Source organism: Acanthopagrus latus, chromosome 9, assembly GCF_904848185.1.
Source record: "Acanthopagrus latus isolate v.2019 chromosome 9, fAcaLat1.1, whole genome shotgun sequence".
Classification (NCBI taxonomy): Eukaryota; Metazoa; Chordata; class Actinopteri; order Spariformes; family Sparidae; genus Acanthopagrus; species Acanthopagrus latus.
Genome location: NC_051047.1, coordinates 18,915,155 through 18,927,977, shown reverse-complemented (window position 1 = coordinate 18,927,977; position 12,823 = coordinate 18,915,155). Strand labels below are relative to the sequence as shown.

Genomic DNA, 12,823 nt, shown 5'->3' with positions numbered 1-12,823 from the left:
GGGACTGACGGGAGAGTGGTATCAGTATTTTCATCTAACGAGATACAGCTGTTTACTTTTGCATGCATCTGGCAGAGTCATGTATGCAAATGATCGGCATCAAACAAAAAGAGTCAAAAATGTGGCAGTAAAATGGGAGTTTGTGAAAAGTTTATTGTGAAATGGCAGAGGATACAATAAGTTAAGACCTAGGGATGGGTTTGGGCGAGGAGTGGATTCATTTTTGATGGCCAGTCCTGGTCAAAACCAGTCACTTCGCTGGCAGATAGAGAGCTAGCCAGACAGTAAGTGACGGGAGGGGATGGTCATGAATATCCCACGGTCCCCTCCATCACTGTTCCACTGAGAAAACAAGTGACGATGAAAAAGAACAAAAAAACGAAAAAAAAACGAAAAAAAAAGAAACACTGAGAGGGAAACTTGGATGACGATGAAGAAACAACTTGTGGGAAAATCGGGTCGGCTTTCCGTAGGGTGGGATGGAGGAGGAGGAGGAGGAGGAGGAGGAGGAGGAGAGGGGAAGAAAAGCACCAGTTGGACAAAAAAAAAAAAAGGTGTAGAACAAAACAAAAGGATTCAGGAAATGACATCTCATAGTCCTTTGTTCCCCCTGCTTCCTCAGGTGGTACAGGAAACAGTGAGTGGATGTCGCGACACCATGGGGTCTGCGCTTATACGATGCTCACCACCGCAGTGGCAGGGTCCTTAAACAGACATGATGTGCTTGACAAAGGCTGCAGGTGGAGACCAGGGGGGCAGCAGACAGGGTGGAGAGAAGAGAGGGGAGATGAGTGAGCGAGGAGAGGAAGGTGGACAGACTTTACTTTGAGCATGAAACAGTTGAGATCGTCACAATAACACAAGAAAACAGACTTGGTCAGGTTTACAAAATTCTCTCTTTATATATACTTTATAGGGAAATTGGCACCTCACTTTCCGGGTGAGGTGATCATTTAGATGGGCAGTCTAAATATTTAGTTACAGACTTCCATAAAGTAGAGCTACTGGAGTGAACTGGGAGTGAAATACAGCCCTGGGATTTTCTTTTTATCATTATTTGGCCTGAGCCTCTCATGCCTGCTCCCTTTTCTTTCTACATTTCACAGCTCCTCCTTTAGTTTTCACATTTTCAACTGATCTTGCTGTTAGGTTGTTAATGCAACAGGGAGGCAAGCGAGGCCATTGGTCCAACAACTTTCCCAACATGCCTTCCTCGGTAACTTTTGGGAAGAAAGCTTAAATAAATGGTGGCCTACACACTGTGTTTTATTCGTGATAACACAGTGAAGTAAAACCACAGAAGCTGGTACAGACAGCTGCTAACTTGGCGTTCATTTTAGAGATTGATGCATATTGGAGCTTTTCATCCAGTTATGTGATGATAATGATTGATAGAAAGGTCGGGCCGGTGAAGAGAAAAGCAAATGACCAGCCCAAAAATGCGACGGCCCAGCGGGATCCGTCCTGGTTTACCATGCACACCACCGCAGAGTTGATCGACGGAAAATCACACACGGCTCTTCTGACAGTGTGGTATATTGTCGTTAAGTAAACTGGTAACCCATGACTGAGTTACATATTTTACAGATATTTATTTAAAATAAGTTCTTACACCCCTTAAAATTCAGAAGACCTTCACCCTGTGAGGCTTTGGCGACCCGTAGTGGGAGTCCAAACCCCCTGGGTGGGAATCACTGTGTTTAATTAATACACAACCAGTGTGGAATCTAACAGACTGTTAAGTACAATACAGCCCACAGAGCCCTTAATGTTCTATATGGTTCTTATCTCAATGTTCTTGATGTCGTGTTGTGTCTCACCCTCGTAGTTGACACAGCCGTTCTCGTCCTCCTGTCCTGCCATGAGAGCATCAATCTCAGCCTCAGTCATCTTCTCTCCTGTAGGGGGAGGCAGAGGATGACAAGTATGAATAACACACACACACACACACACACACACACACACACACAGTACACGCACACAAACATACACAGAGAGACACACAAGCGCCCCCGGCCTGACTCACCCAGTGTTGACAGAACGATACGCAGCTCAGCACCCATCACTGTGCCGTTGCCCTCCTTGTCGAAGACACGCAGACCCTCAACGTAGTCCTCAAATCCGGCCTTGTTGGGGCTGTTGATGATGGTCTGGAGCATGGGCAGGAAGCCATCGAAGTCTACTCTCTTGGAAACCATGTCTGCGGGAAAGAGAGCAGGAGCGACAGTCAGCTAGGTGCAGAGGTGGACGAGCCCGGCAGGTTGGAGACAACAGCTGCCACGTGGACACATTTTTCAGCACTGATGACATACCACCAACTGTCCACGACGGATTCCTGTTTAGTTTCTCTCTGTGTTTCCCGTATATTTGGTACTACGTGCGACAGTCTTGACTGTGCCGAGTGAGGCACAGTGTCAGTTATCATCACATGGCGTGCAGATGAGAGGCGCACATCAAAAGTACCCGATAAAATCACACAGTATGAGGACCACCGGACCCATTTATGAATAAAAGATAAAGCTACAAGATGTCTTGCATGTCTGACCTCACCAAACATCCCAGCAGGGTGTGGAAAGAGCACTGTGATGTACCTCGCGGTGCCATGGGCATTCCAACCACGAACTGGCAGCTCAAGCGTGATATTCAGCCCTGTTGACTACGTGCGCGTTCAAGATATGTATGGGCTTCGTTCCTGAGACATGTTTGCAATCAGTTCCACAGCACTTTAAAGTTCTGACTCATTTCAAAGAAAAGGAGAGCATGTTATTCGATGGATCACGACTGATTACAGCCACAAAAGCAGCTATTTTTTTTTTTATTTCTTCTTCCACAGATATACCCACCGCCATCGAAACAAAAACATCACCCTCTGCTCTGATCTGCTGATCGGTTATAGCAAGATTTGTTCGAATGTGTTGCTCATAACGCCGGACGCTACAGGTCATGTTGACATCCATACAATAGTCTTTTGTGTCATTTTATCACTATCATTAATAAAACAATGGCAGTCCCTTGTCTGCAGTAGCCTTTCACTCCCAAGAAGAGTAAAATCATTTATAAACATCCAAATGACCTATAAAACCCTGCCATAATCATGACCATTGCGATCATCGCGTCTCTTACCGTCGGCGGTGGGGTTTCCCAGCAGCTTGTTCACCTCCTTGTTGGTGGGGTTCTGTCCCAGGGCGCGCATGATGTCGGCGATCTGGTTGTAAGCCACCTTGCTGTCGCCCACCCTGTCGAACAGGCCGAAGGCCTCCCTGTAGTCTGCAGAGAGGAGGGACGAGAGGACATCATCACCTTCATGAAGCCGGCGTCCTCACATTTATCAGCATGTCTCTGTTTGTAAACTGTTCAGCAGTGAATGAACAGTATCTTCTCTTTGTACAGTTAAATTTGTATGAAATTGCTTGAGGGACAAACTGCTGTCAGCCTCTGTTGGTTTTATTCTCTTATTTGTTTGTGTTACTTTTTTACTGTGACTTTGCCCGGCTCATCGCTTTGACTCCTTTTAATCGTAATTACTCATGATGACATTTGGTGTTCTGCCTTCTTTGCTTCAGCTCTCCTCACGCTCGGCCTCCTTGTGTTTGGCTCGACTGTGTGAGTGCTCATTCTGTAATATCGTCTTCCTGAATTTCCTGCTTTTGCTTGTTTGTCAAAGCACTTTGTTCACACTGTTTCTACAGGTGCTACATAAATACAAAAAAAAAAAAAATTATAATTATGCAACATGGTAATTGCTTTGGAAAGCGATAGGTCCTGTATAAAGTTAAACCAGTCCGATTGGAGGGTATTTCTTATTTTATTTTTTATTTGTGTACTGTTAATTACAGCACAGAGTTAAAACAATAATTGTGGTTTTAAAATATTTGTCCTTATATTTATGATATTAAAGTACTGCACTAGAGTTTCATCCACAGCTCAAAAACTCTGAAGCCAGCAGTGGATCAATTTGTGTATTTTTGATGTTGACGTCCTTTAAAATGTTTATTTATTTGCCTTCATGTCCAATTTTAATGATCCAATTAATACCGTTGAACCAATTTTAATCGACACTGCCGTAACTTTAAAATGTTGTGTATTGTTTCATACTGAATCCTTCCATGTCCTACAGTATGTGTAGTATGTATTTTTCCAAACAGCTGGGGCTGTAACACCTGCCAGCAGGTGGAGGCAGCTCCTCTGCGACCTGTCAGCAGAAACGTATAACAAGGGCGAGATGTCTCCATAGGTTGTGGTATTTTGGGCTGAATGGGACCGACTCCTGTCGAGCTCCGTCACCCTGCGTACTATTTCTATCTCAGCTGTCTCCCCCTCTCTCTCTCTCTCTCTCTCTCTCTCTCTCTCTCTCTCTCTCTCTCTCTGTGGACCCTTTTAAAAGACCACCTTGGAATTGATAAACATAGCTGAGAATATGAGCCCCCTCCTTTTAAAGGCAAGACCCCTCTGTGGGCGAGCGGAGTAAAAGTAGGGAATGCTGACTGCAGCGTAACGAGCAGCCGGCCAGGAACGGTCTGCTCCGATCCAGTCCCCGGGGGGGCCGGAGGGGGACCAGCGGGGCCCATTCTTTTTGTTTACGTGAAAGGCGTAACTGCCCTGAAGTATCCTCGCGTAATCCCTGAAATGAGCTGCTAGAAATGACTTCCTCTGGAAACACTTTAAAAAAGTTTGATATCACTGATCTATTTACACGGAGTCACTTTCCAACAGCAGCGAGCGGCCAACAGACACTCTGCAGTTCATGTCAGGACGCAGGGATTGGCTGGATTGATTTGTGACACTCGGGGCCCCCCCACTTATTATAAATGAAGCCCCTCACATCCAGCTCATCAACGCTTTTTAACCAGAAACAAGCTGATTTACTGGATTCATTTCACCTGCTCTGGTTGGAGGAGACGATTAGCACAATAAGTTACTGTTTTGCTTTTTATTCACTCTTACTTGCAAAATGATCAAAAAAAAAAAAAAATCCCAAACACCTGACAGCCACGACACTTAATGTGGATATTTTTCTCATTTTTCTTTCCTCTTCTTTTCAAATATAAATATCAATGCATTCAGCCAATGAACTATGACTCTGTGTTTTTGTGACACGTTCAAGTTCCCTTTAAATGTGCGGGACACTCGTGTGCTTCTTTTGCTTCCGGACTATCAGGTTTCACAAGACAGAAGTGACAGAGGTGACCATTTGTTATGTGACCTGTCAGACCCTGCACCACGTCTGTGGCAGGCTGGCATTGATCTCACCTTTGGTAGTCTAAGTTTTTACTCTCTAATGTTAAAGACCCCCCCTCTGAAGTGATTTTTTTTTCTCCCCCAGACAGGAGGTTCAAGATGATGTTGAGTTGGAGGTGAGTTGGATGGTTTGGAGGTGTACTCACCATCAATCTGGTCTGCGCTGAACTCGATCTGGAAGCCAATACAAAGCAGCCATGTTAATACAGGACATATTCACATGCCATTTTCATCATCAACGCGACCGCTTTGATTGGTGGAGGACTAACTGGGCACCTCCACTCAATCAGGACTAATTAATCGGGTCTGCACAGGGATTAAACTTTGTCTCTTTGCCAAAATTAGCTTCGCGTGGTGGCACCCGATCTGTGGAGGTCCATCTTTAGCTACATTAACATGTCCACATTTGGTGTCACCCTGCATTGCCATCACTCACTAGTCACCAGTGTGTCAGTCCAATCCAGAGGACGGGGGGGGGCGTGGTCTGAACCATGGTGAGCTATCCATGGTTCTAGTCTTATTCCACAGTTCCCCCTCTGTGCAGCTCTGGAGTGTGGTCATTCAAACCCGCAGCTGCTTCCTCTCATTTACTCACTATCACTATACCGTGCTGCATATGAATATAACATACGTGTGTGCTGACTATGATCTGCGTTAAAACAGAGTCCCAGTTTAATCAGACTTTTGCCCGAAAGACGACAACAACACAATCAGTTCGTTCTAGATCTCATGCATGCGCCATTAGGCTGCATGTGGACACGTTGGCGCCTATGATCAAAGCAGTCCTCTGTTATTCTAAAGAAAAAAGAAGAAGAAGAAAAAAAAGAAAATCATTCCTCGAGGAGAACTCTCAGAACCGCTAAAAAAAGTCAAATCCCAGCTCCAGCTGAGCAGCCATCCTCCTATCTCCATCCCTCCCCACGGCAGAGCTCATGCGTTCACCGGTCATTGTACCTTGACTGCGGACAGGTCGACGGCGGGTGCGGCAGGAGCAGGGGCGGGCTCGGGTGCGGGTGCGGGTGCTGGTGCGGGTTCGGCCTTCTTGGCGGGAGCCTTAACGTCCTTCTTGGGTGCCATCTCAGCTGATAGTAGAAACTACTTTGATCCTGAAGCACAGACAATTCCCGGTGCGGGTGACAACACAAGGAGTGTAGAACAGAGTGGAGGGGACTCGGAGCAAGAAATCACCGTTCGGGTGTATATATATGAGGCTATTTTTCCTCTTGACCCCCGTCAGCGCTGTCCCCGTGTGAGGATTGGATAGCTGATGGGAGGGGTGTGCGTGTGTGTGGAGGGGGGCCTCTCTAAACATGGAATATGGAGCTGCGGGCCAGGCGGTGTTTATTTGGGTCATATATCGATAATCAAAAATGAAAACATCGGAAGCCACGTCGAGGGGTTCACCTGGGGCCACGTGCGCGACTTCCTGTTCCGAAGGGAACGGTTCCAATTTTACGCACAGCCTTGCGCGCCATTACGCACAACCTGGAGGCATCCGAGGGAACATTCTCGACTACTTGTGGATCGTGTTAGTGAGTTAGGATTTACGAGGCACGTCATTTTGCATTTTTTTTTAATGTCATGTGACAAAAAAACAGTATGGCATCTCTGGGAAAACGAGGTATTAGAGACCAAACTGTGGAAGTGCATAACATCCTTATAAATCTGGTAAACAGCAGGCTCGGTTCAGGCAGAAGTTTATGTTTCAATGCATGGTCAGAGCTGGAAATAGGGCGAGGAGGGTTTCCCAGAAATGAAAAAGGAGTTCGTAGTCATATTCCCTAAGCGCAGGAGTGTCGAGGTGTGTGTGTGTGTGTGTGTGTGTGTGTGTGTGTGTGTGTGTGTGTGTGTGTGTGTGTGTGTGTTGAGGGTAAATTCTGTTTACTTATTGTCTAGTTTCAGGACTTCATCTACCTTTACGTCTTCAGGGTCTCACATTGCCAGCCAACATCATGATCAGTTTCAACAGGGTGGTGGTTACTCTTAAAAAAACTGTTGCCTTATGATTGGACACTTTTTTTTTTTAATCCACCATGATATCACTGATGATGTGTGAGTGACTCATCTGTAGCCGCAGCTCCGCCGAACTCATCAATGGCTCCATCTTGACTCGCTGTGTGCCCAAGCATTGCGCTGTGCTTTATTTGAAATACGGCGCGGCTCCGAAAAACATAATCAGCCTACACGAGGGTGAATTTGGGGTAAATGTGTATGAAATGATGCACAGCATATCTAGAATATCCGTAATGGTGCAGCCATAGGAGCGTGGCATATTGGGAAGAATATTTCACTCAGTGTGAGCATCTTACATCCGCTGAAACAAACACATTTAGAAAATAAATACGTGGAAAAGTTTTTGGCGAGGAAGCCCATCGAACTTGTGCAAATGTGGGCCGGTGGAACTGTCAAAGGAGCCAGCCTTTAGGTGGCGGACAGGTGGTGGAAGAGGCGTCTTTCAGATCTAATAATGAGCTCTTGTTTATTTCTAGTCTCTGACAATGTGTGTCACAGCACCTGTGTTCAATTTAGGGCTCTTTGTTGGGGGGCCGAGCGCTCCCAAACACTCCAGGGGAGGATGTGACGTAAAAAGCTCGGGGAGATGAAGACCTAGTGGCACTTTCAGCTGCTGATGCCAGTAACCCAGACAAGGCTAAGAGTGCAAATTCTGTCTCCTTAATTCTTGTCTATATCTGTCTCCCAGTGCCGGCGGTGCAGCCCTGCCCCCGCCGCCTGCGACAGGGCCCTGATGACGAAGGAACCGCATAAATTCCTCCACCGTCCCCAGCCCCCACTTGCTTTCACTGACCCCATCTCGGCGAGGGCAAGCCAGAGAAAGCCTCAGTCCCTCAGCTGTCATCTGGGCTCACCCCCGGCACCCCACTGCACCTTCTTTGAGTCTAACTTCCCTTCACTCCCTCCCCCTATAGAAACTCTGCCCCAGTCCTTGCACCTGTGCTGCAGTCCAGAGTGAGCTCCACTATAGAATCTTAATGGGTTCGGCAGCCTGGCGGAGCGGGGCTTTATTAGGACGTGATAGCAGGTTCAGCTTGAGGAGACAAGCTCAAGATCATTAAGCCGTCAGGGAAGATTTATAGTGTGTATTGTATGTATAGAGCACTGAGTTGCATGTGACATTTAGGGGATATTTAGGTATCGATTTAAAAAAAAAAAAAAATCAAATGTGAGTTAGTGTGCGTGTGTGAGCAGCGTTAAACAACACAGCCTGCAGTCTTTCCGCTTTTGTCCGGGGCCAATTTGCCAGTTTCCATGACAAACATCAAAAATAACCTTTCAGTGTGGTTAACGTTCCCTCCGGCAGCTCCAACAAATAGGTTTCTAAATACGTATTAGCGTGCTGTTACCGAGTCCCTCTAAGTATCACATAAGGGAAGATAAACGATCTCCTTCTGAATAAACATGTAACACTTTACTTATTCATCATCGGTGCCCAGCTCCTCTGGGGTATGAGGTCAGGTCTTATGAGGGGGGGGAGGGCGGGGGGTCCTCAGCTGAGCAGTGACGCACGCCAGGTGAAGATCAATTTCAGCGACCACCCTTGGTGACCAATAGTGCCGACTGTGATGGCAGAACGATGAACGAGGAAGCGGGAACTCAAAAGTCCCACACGAGATTAATCTTCGTCTTTATGCCGGTCAGGCGCACATCTTGAGTTAAAACATGTCCAGAGCAGTACAGATCAAGGAGACACACAAGCCGACTTGCTTGACAGAAATATCAACGCCTTATTAATGCACTTTTATCCAAGTGATTGGTGTTTTATCTCTGCAAACACTTCTCAGAGGCAGAGATATTATGAAAAAAGAGGGTGTTGAGTTGTGTGCAGTGCATTTGGGGAGATTATTTCAAGTCTTGCGTCGCCGGCCTTCCTCAATAAACAAAAATACAGCGACAAATATAGAAGCTTGAGTAATTAAAGGGCCTCTACGTAACATTTTATAGTAAATCACATGTATTATCAGCTTTTTTTTTTTTGGTCATATGTGAGCAGATTGTAACGTGACATGAAAAACGAGATCTTCCCCGTCCCGCTTTTTTCCCTTTACAAGCCTGCGGGCGATTCATTTAAGGTGCTCAGTGCTGCTGGACTGTGGATTCCTTTGTGAAGGAACTCGGGTCGGATTGTCAGCGACGGTCCAAAGGATGTTACTTTATGCACGTTCTCCAGTGCCCTGTCTCAGTGCCTCTCTCTGCTCCGCTAACAGAGAGCAACAGTAGCTGACCTTTAGTTCAGAAATTGAGTCCGCAAGCCTGAACTTACTAAGCGCTGGCTCACAGCACAACACAGAAGTTCCACAGAGCCCCTTTAACCACAACTACAGTATGGCTACACTTTCTGTAGGACTCTACAGTTGTGCTCTGTCTGACTGTACTTACCACCTACTGGCCCTGCAGCAGTTTTCTGAACTTAGAGCTTAAGTCAGCATGTTGAGATGCTAAGAAAGACAGCGCTAACACGTTGCTGTTTAGCAGGTATAATGTTTACCGTCACCATCCCGGTTTGGTGTGTCGTGTAGCGCTCCGTGCAAAGCACACCTGAGGTCTGATGGGAATGTGAGTCATCTTGCAGGTGTTTAGACATAACTTAAAACATTGGACAGACATTTTGATCTGCTGGTGGTGGCGCTATCACAAATTCATCATTAGGATTCACCTTTTGGGCATCACTGATATCTGTACAATGATGGAAATCATCCAATAGTTATCAAAACATTTCGAGAAACAAGTCTTGAGGCTTCATCTTCTGGGGAACATGTACAGAAGTTAATATGTAGAATAGTTTTTGAGATATTGAATCTGGAGCAAAACGGAGGAGCAGCCCACTGGCCGAAAGTCTCGCCGGCCCTAAAGCCACATTGCTGGCACGGCTAAGAATGTTGTGTGATCCATTACATTTACAGTTACATTTAGGGCATTAAGCATACGCTTTTGTCCAAAACGAATTACAGTACCTATCAGGACCAGTTTGGGGTTCATTACTTGTCCAAGGACACTTCAAGATGCAGAGCAGGGGAATCGAACCAGCTACTTTCCAATAACGAGGTGCTGAGCCACGACCTGTAACTTAAATACACCTTATCACCTGGGAGTTGTTCCTCCAGTTTGATTGTACAAAGAATGTGCAAATTGACATCTATTAACTGTATAAAACAAAATGTACTAAGGGAAGAAGACATGAACATTTTGATGATGATCAGTGACATTAAACTAAAGCGCAGCGGAAAAAAACTAAACAAGTGATGAAGTAGTTTTATGTGAGAAATTTGAATCAGAACTGACTAAACAAACTAAGTACTCGCTTCGTTTTCATGTCTGAATGAACTGAATAAACACACTGACCTCAAAGGACAATGCTGTTTCATACTATACTTCATACGGTGTTTTTGGGACCTTACTTTTCTCTGAGAACAGCTTGTTTATTCAGTAATGAAGAAAATGCTTTGTTTTATTACCTCATTAACATTGTAAATATCAAAGTTCTCTAAAACTACATAGTGCCCCTTTAAAATGAGGGTGAGGCTTATATTAATGTGAAAACAGAACAATTCATGCATGATGCTGGTCTCTGGTTAGCCTGCCGTCTTCCACGCTCAAACAATACTGAGCTATAAATATCCCAGTTAGGGCAAAGACCATAAATGCCAACTGCCAGACCTACTGACTTTTTCTTTTTTTAACATGACCTGTGATGCTTTTTTTGGCACTCTGGTCTTCCAGTTGGCCGACTTGTGGTCTGAAAGAGTCGTTCTTTGACCCTTTTTCTAATTCAACCAGTCACCTGTGAATTTACCATTAGAGAAGTAACTCTAAAGGTAAAACGGTAATTGTCACACTCAAAAGGTTTGAGGTTGGTCAGTGTCTTTCTCCCAACACAGCCGTGTTTCAAACATTAGCATACATTTTATTCGGCGCCGGTGGGATAATTGGGATGTTTAAGCACCAGCAAACAGTAATGAGGAGCAACAACCACAGTGGTGCTCGAAATGGAAGAGAACAAAAGGGGTGCATTTAAAACAAAACACCATTATTAGCCCGATGCTTCATTTTATTTAAATCGTTTCACCCAATTTGCATGAGCATTCTGGAGTGATATTAGCGTCGAGAGGGGGATGCTGCGGGCTACGAGAGCTCGCACGCAGGGATACAAAATATGTTAATTGAATAAAGCGGAGACCGTGGCAGGCTTGGTTTTCGTCAGCTAAGACAAAGAGGCTTCCTTGGGATTGTGATGGAATCGGTTTCGGGAAGGAATTGAATCTATTCTTTCTGTGTCACCTCCTCACCCTCTTGCTTCGCCCTTGCGGGAGGACAAGCAGGGCATTTCATAATATCAACTCCAGGTTTGCTTCAGGACAGGCGCTATAACTGTCTCCTCTCAGGAATGATGGCGTGCTCTTGTGCTCTTATGCTTATGCATCCGTAGTAACCTCTTAAATTCCCCCCTGAGTTCACAGTGTTTCCTATTTGCATCCCAAACTGCTTGAACTCCCCCATGAAGACGAGAATAAGGATTCTTAGACGGAGGCACTGATTTTAAGACACAGCACCTGTCCAAGCCGTGTTGTCCTCCTACACTAAGCATGATTAATGAAATGTGAAGAACCTGATCTTGAGGGGGAAAAAAAATAAAAAATCATGCGATGAGTGCTGTGTGGTGTGAGATTCCGAAGATGGTGGATGCTCCCGAGGTCAATGGCATCCTGCCACTGCTGGGAGTTGGAGCGTTGAGAGGGTTTCTGTTTAGAAGGAAATGACAGAGTGAACCGATGGACTTCCTTTGCTGCAAAACATGCGGCAGAGGTCACCCAACCATCTGCGATGACTAGAGAGTAGGCTTTGGACTCGAGTTCTGCCCCTTTACCCCTCCTCCTCCCTTTTCCAGCACCGAGCGCTTCCTTCCCTGCCCTCCAACCATGCCAAAAGGAATGAGGCTGTAACTGAGCCCGGGGGCACAGATGGAGCCTATTTATAGTCCCCACAGAGAGGTGTGAAGTTTCTTGGGATTTCTAAGAGCGGGGGCCACGGCTCCTTAAGGGGGCTGATGCAGCCTCTGTGGCCCGTATGCTCTCTGTCCCTCTCTCGCTCCCCCTTTGAAAGCCCTCCACTGGCCACACAGGAATTAGATGGGGTTCAGGCTAAACAAAGCCACTCGCTGCCCATTTTTACTGCGGACACTACATCACCACAGAGGGAGGGAATCTGATACTGTCCGTAAAGAGGGATCGTCTCCTTCTGCTTTTTCTTTGGCGGATCCCTCGGTCTTCCTTTAACACTGTGGAGGCTGAGGTTGCAAGACAATCACTTACATCTTTCTATCTTAATATCATGATGCCATCTCCTAAAACAAGAACACCGTGCAACACCGAATCTGGACGACAGGCAAAGCACAGCTCTAAAGATGGTGATACTACTGCACACGTTAGAATTAACTCTCCAAAAGCAGAATTTGACACAAAACCAAGTGTGCACATCTTCAGATCACCAGAATGAATGAAAATGGAAGAAATAGCAATGTACATATCTACAAACATGGTTCGGTATAGGCACGAAAAACAAATGGTTAGGG

The 12,823-nt window shown here is 45.8% G+C and overlaps 1 protein-coding gene across 1 annotated transcript; it reads right to left on the bottom strand.

Moving 5' to 3' along the window:
* Positions 1–133: 133 nt before the first annotated feature.
* On the bottom strand, positions 134–6,471 carry myl1 (myosin, light chain 1, alkali; skeletal, fast). The gene is made up of 6 exons (XM_037109811.1): positions 6,193–6,471; positions 5,385–5,412; positions 3,124–3,267; positions 2,027–2,200; positions 1,821–1,898; positions 134–734 (listed from the first exon to the last, which is right to left on the bottom strand). The coding sequence occupies exons 1-6, from the start codon at positions 6,313–6,315 to the stop codon at positions 706–708; spliced, it is 576 nt and encodes a 191-aa protein (XP_036965706.1). The 5' UTR covers positions 6,316–6,471; the 3' UTR covers positions 134–705.
* Positions 6,472–12,823: the final 6,352 nt, after the last annotated feature.

Coding starts and splice junctions, on each gene's coding strand:
- myl1 (XM_037109811.1), bottom strand. CDS start 6,315: ATGGCACCCAAGAAGGACGTTAAGGCTCCCGCCAAGAAGGCCGAACCC. Junction 5,413..6,192: donor TCGACCTGTCCGCAGTCAAG/GTACAATGACCG, acceptor ATTGGCTTCCAG/ATCGAGTTCAGCGCAGACCA. Junction 1,899..2,026: donor TATCGTTCTGTCAACACTGG/GTGAGTCAGGCC, acceptor CTCCCCCTACAG/GAGAGAAGATGACTGAGGCT.